The following is a 22094-nucleotide window of genomic DNA, read 5'->3' on the forward strand; positions in this document are numbered from 1 at the left end:
CCGTTGGCCTTCTTGGCCACCTGGGCACACTGCTGGCTCATCTTCAGCCAGCTGTCAATCAACACCCCCAGGTCCTTTTCTGTGGGGCAGCTTTCCAGCCACTCGTCCCCAAGCCTGTAGCGTTGCATGGGGTTGTTGTGACCCAAGTGCAGGACCCGGCACTTGGCCTTGTTGAACCTCATACAATTGGCCTGGGCCCATCCATCCAGCCTGTCCAGATCCCTCTGCAGAGCCTTCCTACCCTCAAGCGGATCAACACACCAGATGTTTCAATTGTTAACAATTCATAGTGTTTATTGCCCTCCTGCTGCTAAGTAAACAGGTTTATAAACTAACTCATGCTCTTGCTGTAATAAACAGACAGAACATATGAGTTGCATTGGTAACATCACAAGATCTTCACCTCTTGTAGGACAGCATACATTCTTCTGATACAAAGAAGATACCCAAGTGGGAATTAGCCAGAAGTGTGCTTGTCAGAATTGTATCTGGTCTGGGACTGGCTGCTCTTGGTTTGGCCAGTGTCAAAGGTAGCTGGAGGTAAGCACTGAACATGGGGAGGCATATTCAAACACACATCCCAAATAGCTGGTGGAAGATGTGGGTTGCTTCTCACTGAGGAGGAGTAGTGGAATGTCAGAAGCATTTCTCATGGCATTTGGGATATCAATTAGCTACTATAGATTGGGAGATAGTCAGAGCAGGTGCATTTACTTTAGCAGTTTAATGTGCGATGCAGTTCACATTGAGTGTAATCTTCCTTACAGCTGGAGTTCTGTGCATTGCTCCAATGCACAATAGTGCTGTATGTGAAATGGTTCCTCTGCCAGGCAAACAAGGAGGCGGCTGTGCATAGTGGTGCCATGTAGAGCACACCAGTAATACAGACCCTTGCCTAGGGCTTCTCAGCCTCAGAAGAGTTGTGTTACAGGAGGCTCAGATGAACAGGACGGGTTCTATGTTCCCAGGTGTGGCCAGTCAGAAATGGAGGGTGGGGTACAGGAGTTAATCATCACCATTCATCATCATCGTCACCATGAAAGATGGCTTCAAGCCACTCTTGTAGCTCTGTAACTTGGCTTGATCTTCAGCGTGTAGCTGCCTCACAGGTACCTTAGCTCCTGCTCTGCAAATGTTCCTCAATAACAAGATTAGCAACTTCAGTTTTGACATTAGCAGGGCGCATCCACACTATCCTCACTGCAGCAGACTGTGAGAGGGAATGTACAACTGTTCCCGCAGTTGGATCTTGTTTCTGGACCGCTTCTGCACATGGTGTTATAAGGCCAGTCAGAGTTAGGTCGAAGTGGAAACTCAGCCTCCTGCATTTATGATGTGATAAGCAGTAGGTAAGCCCAGGGTTTTGTCACTTGGGGTGGATAGATAAAGACAGAGGTCAGAAGGAGGCTTTGAAGCCTCCACATGAGGTTCTGTGGCCAAAGGGCCAATCCAGAAGGGCCAGCGCACACCCTATGGTCTGAGAAATGCCAGTATGACATCTCTTTATATTGGCACAATCACTTCTACATGTACACGTTTCTGTACCTAGTTAAGACAGATAGTTTCAACTGTAATGTATTTGAAAGACTGTGTTTTCCCAAAGAAAAGGGCAAAATACATCCAGGCAATTGCAAACTTAATGAGGGTGGTGCTCAGCCACTGGCAGTGAGGATGCAGCTTCCCAGAGCCATTACGCTTCATCTGTTTCCTTGCAGCCGTGACGTTCTGATGTTGGACTTTGAAGGAGGGAGGTTCACCCAGCGCATCGGCAGAAGTGGGCACACTGCCTGCCGCCTTGGGGAAGGGCCCACGAAGGGTGCGCGCCTGGGCTCTTTGGATTTCTTCAGCCAGTTAGGCTAAATTTGTAACCTGGAAATGGTGTTAAAAGGCGTTTGACGGTGGGTCTGACACTTCTTACTGCAGTTTATCCCCCAGACATTCAGCTAGCAATCCCGTCCTAACATCTAATCACAGGCGTGCATAAAATGGCGCGTTTCTGGCTAGATCTGCCCTTCCAGCGCCGAAAGCGAGCGCCGACCACCCTGGCCGCCTCCCGCTCTCGCACCTCCGCCTTCGCCGTCCCCAGGCCCGTGGGGGTACGCACGGCGCGATCCCCCGGCCCCGGCGAAAACGCCTCCCACAGGCTCCGCGCGCAGCTGCGAGGTCCCGCCCGTTCGGGGGTGCCCTCCTCGCCTCCAACCGCCGCCTGCCGCGGCGCGGTCCCGCCTCAAAGCCCCCGCCCCAAACCCGGCGGCGGAGAGAGATCCGCTGGGCCGCCCCCGCCGCCGCAGCGCGAGGCCCTGCGCGGGTGGCGGGGCGGGAGCGACGTCTCTCGCAGGGGCGGCTCGAGGCGGCGCGCGCGCCGGCGCCAGCCCCCGGCGCGCCAGCCGTTGCTGAGCGGCGGGGTGGGGGAGGGGCCGCCGGCGCCGCGCGGCCCCGCCCCCCCTTTCCCCGTCTGGCCCCGGCCCCGGCGGGCGGCGCCCGCGGGGTGACAGGCAGGTCTAGGCCACAGCCGAGTGCGCACGCGTCAGTTCCGGCGGGGAGCGCGGCGCGGCGCGTGGGTAGGAAACGCCGCGGCGGCGGGGGAGCGGAAAATGGCGACGGCCGCGCAGCTCACGGACGAGGAGCTCTTCTCGGAGCTGAGGCGCTTCGGCTTCTCCCCGGGGCCGGTCACCGAGAGCACCCGGCCCGTCTACCTGAAGAAGCTGAAGAAGCTGCGCGAGGATGAGCGGGCTGGGGCCCGCAGCGGCGCCAACAAGACCCGGAACAGCAACAACAATAACACGGGGACCGGAGCGGCGCCGGGCGGAGGCGGCGGCGGCGGCGGCCCCGGGCGAGCGGCCCCGGCCCCGGGCGTGGGCGCGCGGCTGGTCGGCGCCGAGCACCCCTACCTCCCCGGGGCTGCCGCCGGGAGCAGCCGGGGCCGCGCAGCACCCCCTGCCGGGGGCGGCAAAGTGCTGCTGGGCTTCAGCTCGGACGAGTCGGATGTGGAAACCAGTCCCCGGAGCCAGGCCGGCGCCGGCAGCAGGAGGGAGCGGGCTTCACCCCTCTTCCGCGGCCTGAGGCCCGCCGCCCCCCACGGCGCCTGCGGCGTGAGTAACAGCTCGCCCCCGGAGGAGGCGGCCAGGCGGAAGCCCAGCGCCTGGTGGGGGGCGGCGGCCCGGAGACCGGCGGCGGCTCAGGGTGCGAGGGAGCCCGGGGACGGCGAGGAGGAAGGAGGGGAGGAGGACGACGAAGAGGAGGAGGAGAGCGAGCAGCAGCGGTGGAAGAACCGGACCGTGAATGGTAACCGGCTCCTCTCCTTCGGCGGCAGCAGCAGGGACAAGTACTCTGACTCGGAGGAGGAGGAGGCGGCGAGGGCCAAGCAGCAGGTACCGAAGGAGGAGTCTGCAGTTCGCCGGCCCAGACGGGGCCTCAGCAAGTCTCCTGCTCCATTCATAACAAGTAAATGCGCTGCAGCCGGCGCTGGCGTGATGGAGACGGGCCAAGAAAGGGCTGGCGGAGGCTGTGGAGCTGGTGTAGTCGTAACGAATGACAGGGCGGCGGAGGCGGCTGCTGCTGGGAGTCTAGACAGGGGCAGAAATCAGGAGGAGGCGGCGGGGGGAGGAGGAGGAGGAGGATGTGAAAATCTGGATTCTCTCCCTCCCAGCCCGAGGTACCGTATTGGCCTACCTAAGAAATCCCCTACAGTATTGTTGCTGCCACCACCGCTCACGGACGTGGAGGGCAGTAAAATCACTGACCCTCCCGGCACCATTAGGAAAGCGACCAATAATCATGTTGTCAGCGGTGCTGCTGGTAGCTATAATGTCGAATCCAGGATCTATTCAGCTACTAATAGCCTTCCCCCGGGTGGAACCACCTCATCCCTTAGACTCAACCACTCCAATCATACGGGTTCAAATCATACCTACCTGAAAAACACCTACAAGAAGAGTCTCTCAGAGCCCGAGGAGGAGCTTCTCCAGCAGTTCAAAAGAGAGGAGGTATCCACCACTGGAGGCTTCAGTGCACATTACCTGTCCATGTTCCTCTTAACTGCTGCATGCTTGTTCTTTCTGATACTGGGATTCACATACCTGAGAATGAGAGGTTCTGGAGTAGCTGAGGATGTGGGAACCAACAGTAAGTATTAGGTGAAGGGTAAGAGGAGTTTCTTTCTGCAACTGGATATACAAGTGTTAACTCACCTTTGTGTTCCCGGACATGCCTTACTGAGCAGTTCTGGTTCCCCCTTGGTGTAATCTTTCTGTAGAGGATGGGGCGCAGAGAAGTTGTCATTCCTTAAGTATATACCTTGCAAGCTGGTATAATAAGCTTGCAAGACATTTAAGGATCAACTCAAATCCTGGCATTCCCTGCTGCAATCTGTTGATACCTTGTTTTCTAGCATATTTTCTTCACAAAGCAATTTTAGGTGTTTTGTTCCATATAGCAGATCTATGATTAATAGAGAACTGACAAGATAAGGCTTTATGCTAATCTCACAGAAGTAATCATGCACATCTAGATACCTGGGACTCCTGCAGGGCTAAGATTTGACTGTAGTTGTTTGTAATAAAGCAGGTTGTTTTCATTTATGTGTACTGAGCCTTGAAAAGGATGCTAGGTTGAGATGATGTTATACACTACAACAAACTTTGCGCAGTGAATGCTGGACCTATTGTGTATTGTTTTCTAATAAGTACTTTTTCCTAAATTTAGTTGAAAGTATGTTTATACATGAAATACTGCTGTGCTTTAGTATGAATTTCAGAGCATTCTTTTTTTAATCCTGAGTTACTTGAGAGCTGCTTTAATATGTTAAAGTAACTTCTTGGAATGGATTTAGAAACTACCATTTTCTATTCACAAAGCATACAAAAATGGAAACGTACCACCTAAGGGTCGTGATTCATGCTCATTCAATTCTTGGCTGCTCTGAAATGGACTGTGGGAATTCTAACATCAGAAAGAAAAATTGTGCCAATCTTGTCTTAATTTCTCATCAGGAGCAATGAAAAATTATGCAAAAAGCTAGTTTTGGGACATGAGAGCATTAGAAGGTCCTTGGGGACTTGCATTTTTCTTGAAATGATTGAGGAAGGCGTGTGGGGTGTATACATGTGCATGTATTTCTTTGTATAGATGGTGGAGGATTTATATACTCGTGTGTGGGCATGTATACAGTGCCTTGTAAGGAGTGATCCCACTGTTAGATTGGGATCTGCTAGATGTTACAAGGCAGAAATAGCAGTGTGGGCTGTGTGTTTTTTTTTCTGCCTTTTGAATGGTATTCATTACATTGTGGTAGCAGAATAGTTCTTAATTCTGTTTTGCGCTCTTGGGGAGGGGAAGTAAATTTAGTGTTTAGAAGGACAGTAGCAGCAAGGACTTAAGCATTTGCAGTGGTTTCATTGCTGTCCATGTGGCTCTTAACTACTGTTCAGTGTTGTTTTTTGGGAAGGCAGTGAACATACGCAGGTGGGCTAAAATTAGATACAGTATAGTGTGACTGTTGGGACTACTCATATTCTGTGGTTAATTTCTGGCCATTAACTGCTAGAGACATACATAAATTTTCTTATGTACTGATAAGCTGTGTAATTCTGCTAACATGTATTAGATTTTTTTTTCCTAGTCTTGAAATCTGATGATTTTTAATACAGGAGAAGGTCTGTCAGCTTACTGAGGTAAACTTTCTGACTGTCAAATTCAGTGGTTGAGTTAAAACTCGCCTGCCATGCTATTGATAAATACTGTGAAAAGAAATCCACTCTGAACTTTTTGTCTTGGAAGAAAACTTCCTTTTGAATGTGTGAACTTTCCTATAGAGCATGTGGGATCACTGTGTTGAGTATATTGCTCTTAAAAAGTGAAACCAGCTGGAACTGATAGACAGGGAAAATTGTTCTCTTCTGCCCTTTTGCTTTGGTTAGGCTGCCCAGCCGAAGGTCTGGTAGCCCAGTGTTGCTTCATAGTTCAATTTAGCCAGTTCTTGGCCTGTTCCTATTTGTTCTCTTTCAGTGGAACTCCTGAAATTGGATTTCCTGAAGAATTGTTCTGGCAGTGGCACTCACATTTCATCTGTCCTCCTCACAGTCCCGGGGTTTGCAATGTAACAAACAGGAACAGGGGGAATAGGGCCTACTGGAAGAAGCGAACAGCAGGTTTTGTGGCTAGCTCCTTTGATAGGAAGAGGAGCTGGCTACTTCTTTTAAGTGATGTAGGAATGAGCAGGGGATTACCTTGCCCGTATGCTCAGCACGTGCTCACTAAATTCTTACTTCTCAAATGGGCATATGCAACAAAAATATGGTAGGTCTGTAGAACAGGCAAGAATAGACATGACAGGCCAATTAAGACTGACTGCTACTGGTAGGGCAAAGAAACCTGTCATCTGTTAGATGCTTCCCTAAGCTTAAACATCATTGGAGTGAGTCCTTTGGCTCTTATGCTTGTGTGGGCGTATTGTCTGTTTTCTTTATAGAAACAGAACTGATTCATACATTTTTATTAAAAAATAATAGTGTATCTCAAGGAACAACCTTTCAGTTAGGTGATTGAATACTGAGGTTTTTTCTGTCTTTTAGATGGCTGTAGGTAAGATTCTGTTTGCTGAGAGTGATTTGATTGTGAAAAACTCAGTTATTTTCAACTTCAAACTATTGTCATGAAAGGTTTTAGGATTCAGTGGAGGTGCACTGTACCCCTCTCCATAATTATCATAGTTACTGTGAGAAAAGAAAAAAGGCAGTTATTTGTATATTTGGGTGGTTTCTTATTTTAACTTTGCAGGGAATGATGCACAATGAGCTTAATGTTGGTTGTCCTAATTGTTCATTACCTAAAATGAAATTCAAAGTGATATTACGTGTGTGACACTGAAAAATATTTAACACCAAGTACACCCAATATCAGCACTTACGCTATTTGTCAGGCTGTAATTGGAGAACAGAGGAGGTGTGTGTAATGGGGGAGGCTTAAAACTAGGTGTTGGGATTGAATTTAGGCCAGGTAAAATAATATAGGTGAGAACTGGTAAGCAGAAAACTTCAGATGAGGATTGTCGCTTACATTATGCTTAATGTTCAAATGATTTCTTATTCAGAGCTCTAAAACAGCTATGAAGTGCTTTAGTTTTTCTGCACATGTGGCATAGAACATTCAAAGAGAAATCGGAATTGGGCTAATTCTTCTGTATCTGACCTTCATGTGGTCACTTGAGGTAAGGTGTTTATGCATTTAACTGCCTAAAATGCCCATAAATATCTATGGGGCTTTACCTAAAGCATCTTAAACCATTGAAATTAAACTATTCTTTAAGCTTACATAAAAGACCAAGTAAGCGAATGCAATATGCGCTTATGCATGTCTCTGCCAGTGTTGTATGTGAAAAGAAAGATCAGTTTGGGCTTGGTGCTGGTAACCTCTTTCATCCGTCTCTTGCTGTAAAGCATGTTTTGCACCAGCCTTTGAAATACCATGGAATTGTATCAGCTTCTTGCCAAGCCAGCCTAGTATTTTGTCAGGAGAATGGTAGAATTTACTTTTGTCTACTTCCTAGGGTTCTTACCCAACTCTTCAGGGTTTTATCTCTTCGAACTTCTTTGGTTTTGTTTTGTGATGTTACTCTGAGCATCTCAAGTGTCTGCTCCTGGGAGTTAGTTCTAAAGTTATTTTTCATGGAAAGCTGATTGGTAACTGTATCAGATCACTAGATGTTGCTTTCAGGTCTGGTTTACTTTCTGAAAGATGAGGGCACTAGTACAGGTGCTGTTTAAGGTTGTAATCTGAAATAGGTTGCATTTAAGTTACTCTCACTGTTTCTGCTCCAGTACCTTGCCTGGGGAGTGGCTGATGTAGCGAAAAACCAACCATAAAAGGTAATCTTGAAACTTGCAGGTAGGTCTTGTTTAGTATCTTATGTTTTTATTAGGAGAGGGTTTTGAAAGCGACATCTCTTGCTAGTGATTTTGGTCTTTCTGTGATACTTGATACAAAACAACTGCTAGGAGGATAATCCTTACTATATTTGCTACACCTTGTGTTTTTGAAATGTTAATTCAGGGAGACTTAGCAGTTGTGTATATTGCAAGTGGAAGCTTATGCAAATCGCAATTCTAAGAGTTTAATTCTATTCCATTGATGTTCCTTTGTTCTCGACTTCTAAATCTCTCAGGCGTTAAAACTTCTGCGGAATTTTATGCAGGGAATTTCATTGTTAAGAAGTTAAACTTGCTGTATGAAAGGCAAGAAGATGACTGTTATGTTCACAGGCCTGCAAATTACTATTAAAGTGCTGTGGTATTTCACAGATAACTGTTACAAATCTACTTGCCTTCTAAGATCACCTTCTCAGAAGAGTCTTATCTTCTTGACAGTGTTGGCTTCAATGGAAGAAAATGATCTTTGGATAAGAAATATTTATAGAAGAGAAGATAGTAAAGGGAGGAAGCAAAATTAAAAGATTCTGAGAGTTCCGGTGTTGTGTGGCTTTGCAAGTGATAGTCTGACTTGTATTTGACAATATAACAATTTCTATTGACATAATAGCATATAGCTCTTTCACTTTCTGTATATTGCTCTAAACTCTAGTTAGCAAGGTGATACAAAAGAAAATCCTGATGTGCATCTTAAACACGTAATTTCTCTGGTAGCTGATCTCACTTCTATGGTTTGGTGAGTTTTGGATTAAGATCAATAGATCAAAAAAAGCCTAGGCTGCCTTCATAAGATAAAGCCAGGCAGAATAGTTAAATTTCCTTAGTATTCTTGACATTTTAAAATTCTAGTCTTCCTTATGGTATAACAGAAATAACTCTTAAAAATGAGGAACAGATTTGGCCAAGACTTGTACCCAGGGAAGTCCAAATACTTGTTACATAGTGCAGAATAGTTCATCTTAGCTGACGACTTCAAATCCTTCCTAAAGGATAATAAACAGTCTATTTACCTTTGCAGCACACCTGTAGTATAAAGTATAAATATGAAAATTGTTCATCAGTATTTGAAACAAATTATGCAACTTCAGAATGTTTTTTGAGGAGATAGCTGTCTTTGATACTTTGTTCAGAATACTTAGAACTAATTTATTTGGCATTCATACCTTAAATGTGCTGCTGTTTGCAGACGCGCACAGAACTTTTTTTATGCCATGGCTTTAGATATTCTTACAATGACATTTTTTCAGTGTTACCATCATAGGCTGTGCTTTTTTGTGAAGTAAGTCATGAGAAATTGGAACTAAAATTACTTGCCTGGGGAGCAGGGATGCAGAAGAACTCTGGCAGAATCTGTTTTCACTAGGTATCAAAAACTAATCAAAAGTTTGCACTCCACAGTGCATGGTATTTTTCTGAAATGAAAATTTGGTTTCTGATGTAAGAAAATTAAGGGTGATCTAGGATCTGAAAGCAGATCTGGTTGCAACTTTTCCATGTTTATAAAGCATTGCAGACTAGAAAGGAGTGGGAAAGCAAGAAGTAAACTTGTGTTTCTTCTGTTAAGAACCTCTGCCAACTCTAATAGTGTTCTTCAAGTGCAATGTAGATTTCTTTCTGCTTAGGACAGATGCATACAGCAATAATGGATGCAATGGAAATATTTTAAGGAAGAGCCTATGATACCCAAGGACTTAAATCTAGCACTCTAGGAGCCCCACTTTGCACTGTTCCATAATCTTTAAGTATCCCAGTATGAGAGGAGAATCAGGCCTGCAGTCTTTCTGTTCCTGGGGACCAATTATGTTTCTAAAAAATCACATATGTTTAACTGCTGTTGACATCTGTGTTTCATCTGGGAGTAGTAGATCCCAAAACTTTGGCTTGATTGCTTACCCAGCTAAGCTGGCAGGAGTGCTAGAGTCGTACTGAACTGATCCTTGTCATGCTTCTAGACTTGTGCTTCAGAAATAGTATGAACATGTGAACAGGCCAGCGCAGCTGTTTGAGAAAGTTGTTTGGTCACAACAAAAAAGCTTAGGCAAGTAAATTAAGCAAGTACATCAGTTTTTGTTCATGAAAGTGCTGTTCCAGTGCTGTGGAGAAGCACAGAGTCCATTGTAATCATGAGGCATATATCCCTCACACCTTTAAAGTTCTTGTGGGTATTTGTATTCCCTGGTAATATTAGTTGTCTGTTGTGGTTTGTGGTAGGTTGAGGGGAGTAACTTGACTGGTTAAGGGATTGTGAAATGAAGGTATATTAAGAAGAAAAAGTGATTTTCAAGGGACTCAGATGTTTGCTAAGAACTTCAGTAGTAGTATCTTTGTTCTTACTCTTCCTTTCTTGGCTGGTAGGTCTAGAGTTGTGGGCAAAGGTGGCAACACCTTTGCTGTGATTATAATAAATGAGGACATGTAACTGCCACTGATCAAAGTAACCTTGATGGCCTCTGTCCACTGAGGAATTCTGATTTAGAAAAACTTGGAAAAGGGGCAAAGTTATTTATGGAAAGAAGTATACTGATGTATGCAAGGGTAGATCGAAGAACCACTGCAGAACTTAAAGCCGATCTCATATAGGTTCCTCCTGTGTAGAAGGTTTGCTTCAGTTTATAACATCTTATGTTGAGTCCTGTTGTAAATATGTAAAAAACCCCATCAGCTCCTTGAATGAAACTGATGACACAAAGGCTTTGCAGTTGATATCAGTGTGCTGTCCCTAGAAAATGGGGGATAGCAAAACAAACTTGATGCTTTGACTCCATGCAGGTATGGCCTTTTTGTACAGCTGACTGCTCAGATGAGAGACTGCTTTGATGTTGTCTCAATATTTCTATGGTTTTTCGATCCAGGCAAATCAAGGTTTTGGGTTCATGCATCTCTAGTCTGGTCTCAGCTGGAGGAGTTGAAGACAAATGTAGGTAATGGAAGACTGAATTGAGTATATTTAGATTACTTGAACATACCATGGCATGAGTAAGAAATCTGTCTTCACCAAGAGGTCCTGTTTGTAATTAGGAAAAACAGTATGTCCCCAAACTCCTGTACTTTGGTTTTGATGGCTCCTTTTCTCCAGTATCCTTATCATTGTTGCTTTTTTCCCTGCTACTGTGCTGTACTTCCCACAATGCTATTTAGTGCCATTTCTCTGTTCTGCTGTGTGTTTACAGTCTGCTGTGGAGGGTGAGAGGGTAAGGAGCAAGTGAGTGTGGATGCGTACTAAATATGAAACAGGCAAACATGCTGTGCCTGTTGGGCCTAGTTTGTTGGAGATGTGCTGTTATGTCTGGTGTTTTGCAGAGATGAATTCTTCTTTTTGCACAGGAAAGGATAAAATTTTCTGCTTACTGAGGGTCATATTGTAACAGGTATCTTGAATAAAGCTGCCTTTTTAGAGTCTTAAATTCCTTTAGCTGCTTTAAATGAACTCTGAGCAACAGACTGAATTGATATAGAAGGCTCTTTAATGTGAGGGGGGAGGAGAGGTAGGGGCTTAAAAAGAGAGGTCTAACATTTAATTAAGTGACACTAAAACTTACTAAGTAGTCTATAAGATCCACTGAATTCTAGCGATGCTGCGCTAGATAAGTAAGAAATAGGTCTGTTCATAAATGAAGCCTTGTAGACCAATTCCTAGGCCAGTTTTTCTCTGTCTTAGAGGAGGCCGTTTACTTAATTAAAAATTGGAAGATGGCTTGTTAGAAGATAATTGTTTTACATACATACTAAGACTTCCTTCATACTGCCTTTATTCACTTAAGTCTTAATACAGGGTTTTATATACAGGTCACATCCCCTTAACCTTTTCTTTATTGAAAAAGTACAAGAAACTTTTATACTTGGACTTGCTGCATCTTGGGTAAATGCAGCATCAGCCTGTCCTTGCTAGGCAGTCGACTGAACAAAAGCTTATCGTGAGAGGACTGCTGGGATGAGTTGGATAAATGTAGTGTTATTCCAGACTAGATTTTAAGGCCACATCTAGATCTTAATTTTCCTTTTCTCCACAGAAAAGAAGTGTTTCTCTGAAGGTCAGTTAAATCTCTGAATTGCTTATTGGAGAAGCCTCAGACTGTCCTTTGACTTCATAACTGCTTATGTTAGCTTTTGGGTATTTTCAACAGGCTGCGTATCAAGGCCACTCACCTTAACCATGTGTCCCCTCAATACTCATCATCTCACTATGTAGTTACACAATAAACATTTCACAGCACACTAATTCAGTAATACTTATCCCTGTGTCCGTTCAGTATCATCAAGCTGCACAACACAAGCCCCTCATGTACAGTATTCCCATATCTTACAGCACAACTTCTTCAAACAAATTTTTATCTAAATGTGTAGATATTGTTGGTCATAGGGAACAGAAGTCTAGCTAGAACTAATCTGAAACCTGTCAATAAATACTGAGCAATGGACCATTTGCTGTGAATGAAGGGTTTCAAATATCAGAAGGTAGATGTGTGAGATTTTTGTTTGTTTTGTTTTTTTTTTTTGCTTGTGTTGCCTGAAATAGCTCTTGGTTGTGGTGTGTGGTGGTTTGTTTTTTTTAATTCCCAGGATATTTTCTGGGAAATGGTAAAACATTCGTCGTGAAATTTCCTGTTCCTCTCTGGCACTTGACCTATATCTGAAAGTTTAATGGGCTGTTTGTTCTTTTTCAGGTGTCATGCATCAGACAACCAAAGAGGGTATTTGTTAATTTTGTTGAGTGACAGACTGTGTGGTGCATGTGTGACAAACCTGTGAGAGGCCTCTTCCAGGCTGTGGAAATCCACAGTCAAACCGAATTACTGGGGAAGGGCCAGTCTGGTAGTCTTGCTTGTGCTGTTTCTCATTCTTGCAAATTTATTGGAATTACTTTGTAAATAAGAGAGAATGATTTATGAAATTCCTTGGTGGGATCTTGAAAAGGAGAGTATGAGGTCAGGTTCATCCTAGTCTGTTTCTGTATTGGTTTGCACCTGATGTATGGTGCAAGGAAGCTTCTGGAGGTGAGAGGTATAGTGTATTTCAAGGAAAAAGCCGAAAAGGCACTCTTTTTTTTTTTTCTTCTTTTTTTGTCAAAGGAACTTTATGCTGTCCTGGGGAGACTTTGCCTAGCTGAGAAAATGAGGTTAGAGATACAGATTTCCTTCTGGAGAAGGAACTAGTTTCACTACTTATTTTTTGGGTTTTGTTGCTCTTATCTGTAAGCATGTGAAGTACTGCTTATGCAAAAGCAGCTTTGGGTAAAGGTGTTCCTAAATTGCTGTGGGAAATGGGGGATCTGAGCTGTATCTAAAGGATATATTCATGTTTGGGTACTTTATATTTTGCATATAGTAGCAAACACATACTCATTTTGATATAAACTCAGAAAAAAATCAGATGTTCTCAGCACTCCATTTTAAAGAGCCATACTGTTGTACTGTCTGTACAGTGTCCTTTGAGCTAGTAGTTTTTCATTTCTCATTGAAACCCTGAAATACCAGCCTTTTAAGTACTCTTGAAGCTCATTCATTCAGAATGGGCAGGTGTATATGCACAGTCTGACTTTGTGATCCTAGGTGTATTACGAGCAGTGTCTGTTAAGTTTGACTTCCATCAGAGGTGGTAGTCCCTGCAGAAATGCTGTAGACATTTTTTTGGCTTGTTTGAGCACGTGTGTGTGTGTGTACTTTGGAATTGGACAATGCAGTGGCTAATGCATTTTTTGATTATAAGTTTAAATACTGTTTTTTCTCTTGACCTTCAGCTAAAGGTGCTGCTTATGAACTAAAAACAAAAATGTGCAGAATGTGTACAAGCGCACATGAAGTGGGGGAAAAAAACAATGGGGTGTCAAATCCAGACTTGTTTTATTCTGCTTCATTCCTTTGGAGGGAGAGCAAACTGTGGAGGGAAATCACATGAAAGTAGCAGCCCTGGGAAGGAGCTGTCCTGGTGATGTGAGGACCAAAGGCTAAACTAAACAGGGTCTGCCTATCCCTTCTGTAAGGGAATGAATTAGCACGTGGTGTTCTTTACCATTCAGGAGATGGGAATGTACTGAGGTTCTTGCACAAACCTTGGCATCAGACTACTAGCTGTACGGCCAGCTATGCTTCCTTAAGTGTGAGATAAATGGTTTGAGGAAGGAGAGTTAAGATCTTGTTTTGTAAACTTTGTTTTATAGTTTAAGCACCTAGCTTTGTACTACTATGTAGTGACTTGCACACTACAGAGATCTCATGTATCTACAAATAGCCAGTGGTGTGGTAAGGTTTTATTGTCCCTAGTGTTTGAGATCTCAGTAAGACTCACTTGTTCTTCATTTCCATCTTCTTTTTTTGCTGTTTCTGTATGGCAGATTAGTTTCTTGCCAAGACAGGTTCTTTCTCCTCTCTAGATCCACCTGGCTCAGGAGAAGTGCACACAGTACTGCTAGAAGATTCATCAGCTTAGTCCACGAACTGATGACTTAACCCTTTAACTAATAGGTGTAATCTGTTTAATTAATAAACAATTACGATAACAATATTGGAAGTCTTAGTTCAAGCAGACTCTTCAGCTGCATATAGGAACCAATGGCAAGGCATATATATAATAATGGTGATGTATGGCTGTGTGGTAGTCCAGTTGTTCCCTTCAGATAATTACTTGAACCAGCCAGTTTATGCTATCAAACAAATGCAGCTGGTATGGTAGACAGCCTGGAAGGTTAACCAACTCTTTAGAGTCTTAGTCCAGCTGAGTAAAAATGGAAGTTACTGAATATTGTCTACTTTTATTCATTTCCAGTCAAGTGGTGTTATGTCTTGAATTACTGCTGAGCTCATCCTGGTTTTGAGCTCTGCAAACTTCTGCTATACATGGTGGGCAGTTTTCCTTTTTCTATTTCGCTAATATGGATACTTCTGGTAAGCTGGCTGCTGCTTCCTTTGTGAAAACTCACCTTTGTCATGACAAGAGACCTGCTATCAGCTACCTCTATGTCCTGTGTAAGTAAGCTCTTTTTTCTCCCTGGGATACGCTAGGGCACCTATTTTTGGAGTTTTACGTCTGTGTTCAGGCTTTGTATAGATCATTGTTCAGCAGTTCTGCTGCTCTTAGTGCAGCAAGCAGTGATAGACCAAGGTGTGCTGAATGGTTGGAAGGACAGAGACACAGGAGAACCCCAGTTTTAAATAGGAAAAATCCCTATGTGAGCTTTATCTTGACTTTGTTAATGTCTTCGCTGTCATGATTGAGGGTCTCTTAAGAGTTCTTCTGTCAGTGCTCTCCATTTGAATATTATCTTTGGATGCTGTAAACTGTTTATACTATTATAATATATTACTAATACTTTGTTTATACTATTATAATATATTACTAATACTTTTAAGTCTGTCTGGAAGAACAGGGTATAACTGAGTATTTTTACATTGGAAGCTCTTCAAGACAGGAATTCTTCCTGCTTGTATGAGATCACAAGGGTGTTTCTATCTGGGCTGGGCCCTTTGGCACAGTGACAGTAGATTTAATATTTAATTGCAGATTCCCACTGATTCATGACACTTGCTTTATGACTTTGCTTTCCATCTTGAACTTTGGAGTTTGAGGAAAGCAGACCATTTCCTAATTTAACATTGAGCTGCTTGTGCTGCCATGTTTTCAAGGTGGAGTTTCCCCTGCTTCTGAATATCTTTGGGTTTTTTCATTTGTGTTCGTTTATTGAAGTCATGGGTGTTTTTTGACCTTATAAAATATAAGGAGCTAAAATATTTGGGAGGGAGCACAGAAGAAGGGAGAAGAGCTATTACAGAAGCGTATTTCAATTCTGTTGTAAGTGAAGGTGTTCTCTACCCATTGTGAAATGCTGGGAGGTATCTGAAGTCTAACATTTCTCCTGGTAATCTTTTTCAACTGCTGATAAAAGTCTTAGTGTGGTTTTTTCTTCTTTTTCCTACATATAAATAATAGCTTATAATGGAGACTGTGTGTATGCGTGTGCAAGGAATGTAATATTACCTAATTTTTACAATGCATGGCGAATCAGTTCTCCTGAGCCATTTTTCCTAACAGAACACAGACAGCTGTTGCTTCATTGAAATATAGTATGTTTTGTAATATAATGTAAAAGAGTGTGTGTGCAAATTCTGTTGCTATAAAACATTTCCTTACACTGGTAGAAGTAAAACTGGAGGCCAGGATACTTTATTGTATCGTTTTAGCTTTCCAGAAATACAGATAATGAAAAAATTATTTTGTAAGTAACCTAGCAGCTTAGTGTGCTCTTGCTTAAGTCTGCTCTTGTACTGAGTATGCTTCATTAAGATTAGTGTAGGCATAGAGGAGAGAGAACTTGAGGTGAGACCAGTTCCTGGGTGGGTGTAGCAGCTGGAGGTATTGTCTGGAGTGTTTGGTGACTGGCACTTACTACTTCTGATTACACCCCCCTCCTCGAGTTAGGGGTGTGAAACACTGCCCGAATCTTTTCTGTCCAAATTTCTCATCTGTCTGTGGAACTGGGGAATTAAAATGCAATATTATTTTCTTGCTAATAGTGGTGTTCTAAGCTTGTTCTGTTTCTTGGTGTGACTGCATTGCTTCTTGTTTGGGCTTATTTACTTGTTCCTTTATCTGTTGCATACAGTTATTTTCACAGGGTCTTCTATTAGAAAAAGTTAACTTCCATGCTTTTTTCATACACACAGGCAGGTTGCACATTCCTCCTTTTGAAACAAGCAGTGTTTGTACTATAGCTCTGTAGTTTTTTTCTTCCCTGAGTCTTGCTATGGTTGATGGTGATATTTAGGAAACAGGACACCGGAAAGAAGGAAAGGCAGTCTCTCTGTTAATATTTGCAGGGGTTGTTCTGAACTATCAGCTCTGTTTGAAATGGGCACTTCAGTACAGTAGATTCTAGCTGGCAGTAGTATTCCTGGAGTGAATGTGGCAATAATATAGTGAAAACTTCCTCTAAAGACAGCTCTGATGTCTCGACAACTGTTTCAGTTCTGGATTTATTTTATAAGGCTTTTTGCTTAAAAAAGGTCACATCCTTAAGAACTGATGTACAGCAAACTACTGTTTCAGTTTCGCAGTACTGGGATACCTACAGGCACTACATAGATTAAAATATTTTACTTTAATCTTTTAAGCATAAAACTTATGATTTCTAGGTTTTTAGACATTTATGCAAGTACTAGAATGAAACTAGTATTTGTATTCTAGTGAAACTGAATAATCTGATGAGAATCTCTCCCACAATGCTAGTGGGACCAAATTGACATGACTCTCTTAAGAGCATCTTTCAATATTCAGGTCTATTCTAACCAGTATTTAAATAAGCCGTAGTAGATTTGAGCATTTTTAGAAAGAGTGATACAGCTAATATATGGAGAGGGTTTTTTAAGAAGCAGGGAAGAACTCCGAAGAGAAATTCTGGTATTTCCCACCCTTTTACCTAAAATAATGAAGACTGCTATTTTCAGGGCTGAGAGTATGTTAGTTTTCATTATTTTAGAGGAGGGTTTTGTAAAAAAAAAAAAGTGATTGTGAAATAGTTTGGTTATATCATCAACCGTTATATCACCTGTTCACAAACAGAACGAATTCAAATGATATTGGGGGAAAAATTATCAATAAAAGCTCTCTACACTGAGGCAGTTGAAAAACTGACTTGATATCAAGGAAAGATTCAGCTGGTTTTAGAATGCTCTAATCCTCGTGGCAGATTGTGCTGCCATTCAAAATTGGCATGGCCAAGGACTGTTCAAAATGTAATGGTGTACTTATTTAGAAATAGAAAAACTTTTTCCAAAGCACACAAAGATGATCTGTAGTGAAGGAACTGCTCAGCTTGATGTATGACTTGGTGTCTTAATATCAAAGCACAGAGATTTAGCCTGCTGATTCAAAGAGGTTTCTACATGAATTAGCACAATCTGGAGATGGAGGTCATGCAAAACTGCTCATTTGCTTTGAGTGTTTAGCAGAGAGGAAGTAAAGGCAGGATTATTTTATTTAAGCTGTTTGAAAGATGGAGCTTTGGAGTAACGTATTTCCTGTAATAACTTGTTTGTTCAGTTCAATTTCTGGCATTTTAAAGTTTTAAGAGCTTTAAGAGACAATGTTTTAAATTGTCCTTGACACATACACAGTATGTCACTGGATGGAAATAGTACTTGACCCCAAACTTACCAAAATAAAGTTATAGACCTGTTAGTTGATGTTGAAAGTACTTAGACTGTAAAATTATTGAGAACTTGTTTCCAAGGTCATGTAGAAAAAGGCTGGGCTTAAGGCCCATTTCGGAGAGCAGTGCTTCCAGTATTGTTCCTTCCTCTGTTAACAACACATTATCCAGCTAATGTGTTTTTTAATGAAGAAAAAATTCTAATGGAAAGCATTAGGTTATCCCCTTACTGAACACACCTTTACAGGACAAATTTTGGAAAAAACACTGCTTCTGATTAGGCTGCTTGTGACATGGTGGGTGGGGAGGAGAAAAGTACTATTCTATTTGCAGGGAGGAACATTTTTGCCTCTGCAGAAGTTGCTAGCTTGGATGCGTGTGTTGCAGTGTGCAGCCTCAGAATCCTTCTGTGGATGGTATTTAGCACTTTCGGTATCATCACATCAAGAAATTAAGTGCTTATAGGTTAATTGGGTTCATTCTTGTTTCTGCAGTTGTGGCTTTACAGCTCTTTAAAGTTGCATTGGAAATTTGCTTTTTTGTTTATAAAACCAAATTATCTGTATGTTCAGAAACAGATTATGACATTACAATGATTCTGTTAAAAATTTTAACTTAATATTCAGTACTGGTTAAGAAGGAAACACAATGGTAGAATTTTCTGTGTTTTAGGAAGAGAATTGAGAACAAAGTATATTTGAGAGGATATATTTGAGAATATCAGTATGGCATTTTATTTTTGCTAGTGTCCAAATCTGGTCCCCAACCTCAGAAAGGACACAGCAGAGCTGCAAAAAGATTCAGAGAGCAGTAATATGATCAAAAGCATAGTATGGCTTTCATGGCAAGGAGGGCTAGGGCTCTTGAGTGTGGAAGAGTGAAGACCGAGGGGGTGAGTAGGGTCTGATGACTCACTGTCTCCTCTAGTACAAGGAGGAGTTTCTCAAGTTAACAAGTGGCAAGTTCAGAGTAAGCAGAGAAACTGGTTTTTCTCACATGCACATTTAAGTTGTGGAACTCTTTGTGACCGTGTGTTGCTGAAGCTAAAAGCTTGCTTGGGGTTAATGTGGGACTAGACGAATGGGTAGGGAAAAATACATTGGAGTTAATAATTTAGGAAAAAAAAAAATAGCCAGCCACTTCTGTCTGTCTTAGGAAGCTTCTGAAGTACAAATTTTTTTATGACTGGGGGAACATTCTGTTGAAGTATCAGCATATACTTTGTATTCTTATGCCCTGATGCTGGTTTTTGCCACTGTGCTGTTGATTTCCCCCCTCCAGTTAGGAACAGGTGTCTCTGAAAAGGGTAAACCTTGCTACTGCTGGAGGCAGGATTCTGGGCTAGTTGAATCCTTGGCTTGTCCCAGTGTGACTGTTCCTTCATACTTCAGTTTTGATGTTATCTGTTAATGTGTATTGAATACTGAAACTCCAAGAATGGTAATGCTGTTCAGGGCAAGGTACCACAGCGTCTAGGAGACAGCTGTAGTGGAAGGGTTAGCTACTTTTTGGCATCCTAATAAGGTGACCAGAAGGTAATGGAATCCCTAATTTTGATACCCTGTTAGTGATACCGTTCTTGCTTATGTCCTAAGCAAAGGTATTTTTATTTGTACGTGTCTTCTTTCTAGGTATGACTGCCTGTGAAGCTATGTCAGTCTTTGGAATTTGTACCATTAAGACTCTATAAAAGCTGACTTGTGTGTTCATGAATGTCTGCAATTAGGCTGCAACTTCATGTCTGTTAAGCCATGCTTTGAAAAAGAGGAAAAAAAATCCCACTTTATGCTCCATGTTTGTCTTACTGAAGAAAATGAAACCCTTGTAAATACTGTGCCTGTCTGCAATTGTTACCAATGTATTAGGGAGGAAAATGGGTGGTGAGTGGTTTTATTGTTGCTTTAAAGATGAAAGCTTCTGTATTCTAGCAAAAATTAACCTCATGTTGACACTGACTGCACTTGTATTCCTAAAATTGAGCATCTCTGTGAGATGGCTTGGTATGTGCATTTGTGTTGACAGCTTGGGCTGGAATGCTTTGGAACTGTGCTGTGACCCTTAGCTTTGTGTTGGTGACTTTTTGTTATTTGAGACTGACCAGTTCTGCCATTCTGAGGAATTTTAGTAGGCTGTAAGTTATCATTTACAGCTTCTCCCAACACTAATATGTATAAATTAGTTACTTCTAAGGGTCATTAGTAGTCTTTTCAGTTAACCAGGACAATATTTGTATGCAGCTTTGATTTCTTTCACAGGCTTTTCAGTAATCTTACTGTCTTGTTCTTGATTAACTAGCATTTAAATAAGATCACTTCTTAAAAATGGAATTTAAATAGCATATCCCTTCCTGTTCTGAAATAAAGTTTCATGTGAAGATCATGTCCCTTAGTGTGCTTACTTTTTGTTTCTTTCCATGTCTGGCCAAAGAATCCTATTATCGTTACACCTTGCCAGGAATAAAGCTCTTCTCCCAATGCACCAAACTTTCAAGCAGAACGTTTAGCTATTACAGTGTTTTGGGTGAGTTGGTATGGTTCCCTTTGTCAAGCTTTTGAGGTTTTTCTTCCATGAAAATACTCTTTTTTTTATCTTGCAGCTAGTATTCATGTGTGGCCAGGTAAAACTGGCATGCTTCTCGCAATTTTGCTGCTGTTTGGGGAGTTCTAATGGATAATGAGATTGCCATGTCCAGGTAGTTTGTTGCATCCCTCCTTTTTTTGAGGGCAGTGGATATGGTTGTTGGTTAGTTCACTAACCTGGAGAGAAGACCCCCTGGGACAACAGTCAGGGGATTCCTGTTTTAGAAAATGATCTCTGTAGTTTTTAGCTTTGTAATATAAATAGATGAGAGTATGTTCTTTGAAGTTCATAAAAGCATGAGTTTGATAAACTGCTTTAAGGTTGGTAATCACTGCTGTATGGTAGAGCTCTTGAACCCTTTTTGCGGAGGGGCCTTGGAAGTATGATATATTCACGTAAGAAACTCTTCTATTAGTAATTAGTTATTAAATGAATGCTTAGTTTGGTAGAACAAGAGTTTGCTACTCTTAAAACTGTACTTATATTTTAAGAATGGTTCAAAAGATTTCTTGACAAATAATGTTGATGTAATATACTGAATATACTGAAGTATCTTAAGCGTATTGGAGTAGATGAAAACTTTACATCTGGCTGGAGCAAGTGGGAGGATTTGGTAAGAGCTTAGATCCTGGGCAAAAGAAGGAAGGGTGGATTCAGAACAGAGGAATTACTGGAGTAGTTAAGGAGTGGCCTTACTAACTCAAGTTAATCAAGGTTGTGTGGTAAATAGATGCAGATTGATTGATAGTTGTTAATTGCATATGCAGCTGATAAATTGCTGCAGTTGCATTTAGCATACTTGCCTCTTAAGGCATCAGGCATCCTAAACTATATTAACATCTTACATTTTATGTTAATATATCTCACTTATTGGTTAACTTGCCAAAAAAACACTAACACTAACTTCAGAGGGATTTCATGGCAGTCATATAGAGTAAGTTAAGATAATGAATTACAAGGATTGTTGAATTTTTGTGACAATTTTGGAGGAGAGTCTTTTTTTTGGTCACTTTAACCACTGTGTCTTTGAAGGAGAGGCAAACATTGACATCTCATGCTTCATAAATTCAGTGTTTTAATTTATCAAAATACAAAATTGCTCACATGTGAGATTGACTTTGCACTGGGATTGTGATGCTGGGAAAGTCTAACACCACCATTGCCTTCACTTAATTGCTGTACTGTCCTAACGTATGTAGAATTGCAGCTGACAGTTTCCAGTTTGCATCTTTGCAGGCATGGAAGTATTGCATTTGTGTTTGTTCCATGGCTTTCATCAGTGCTAAAATGTATGTTTGTCAGGTATACTGAAATCTACACTGTTGTCTCATGCCCCGCCCCCCCTTCCCTGCCTCCTCTGATCTAAAACCATATAATCAAGATTTCATGTATGCTCAATAAGATTGACCTTGTGAAGAGACCATAATTACATAATTACCCTGTCTGGA

The 22094-nt window shown here is 42.1% G+C and overlaps 1 protein-coding gene across 2 annotated transcripts in view; it reads left to right on the forward strand.

Annotated features, from left to right (window-relative positions):
• The first annotated feature begins 2594 nt into the window (after positions 1-2594).
• Positions 2595-22094, forward strand: part of LEMD3 (LEM domain containing 3) — a 51323-nt gene continuing 31823 nt past the window's right edge. The window contains exons 1-2 of one of the 2 annotated variants that reach the window (XM_059816255.1): positions 2595-4112; positions 8050-8064. In XM_059816255.1, coding sequence (XP_059672238.1) covers positions 2595-4112; positions 8050-8064 — 1533 coding nt within the window. Of the gene's footprint in view, positions 4126-8049; positions 8065-22094 lie in introns of both variants that reach the window. The other variant, XM_009813065.2, reaches the window with a different exon arrangement.

Source organism: Gavia stellata, chromosome 4, assembly GCF_030936135.1.
Source record: "Gavia stellata isolate bGavSte3 chromosome 4, bGavSte3.hap2, whole genome shotgun sequence".
Taxonomy (NCBI): domain Eukaryota; kingdom Metazoa; phylum Chordata; class Aves; order Gaviiformes; family Gaviidae; genus Gavia; species Gavia stellata.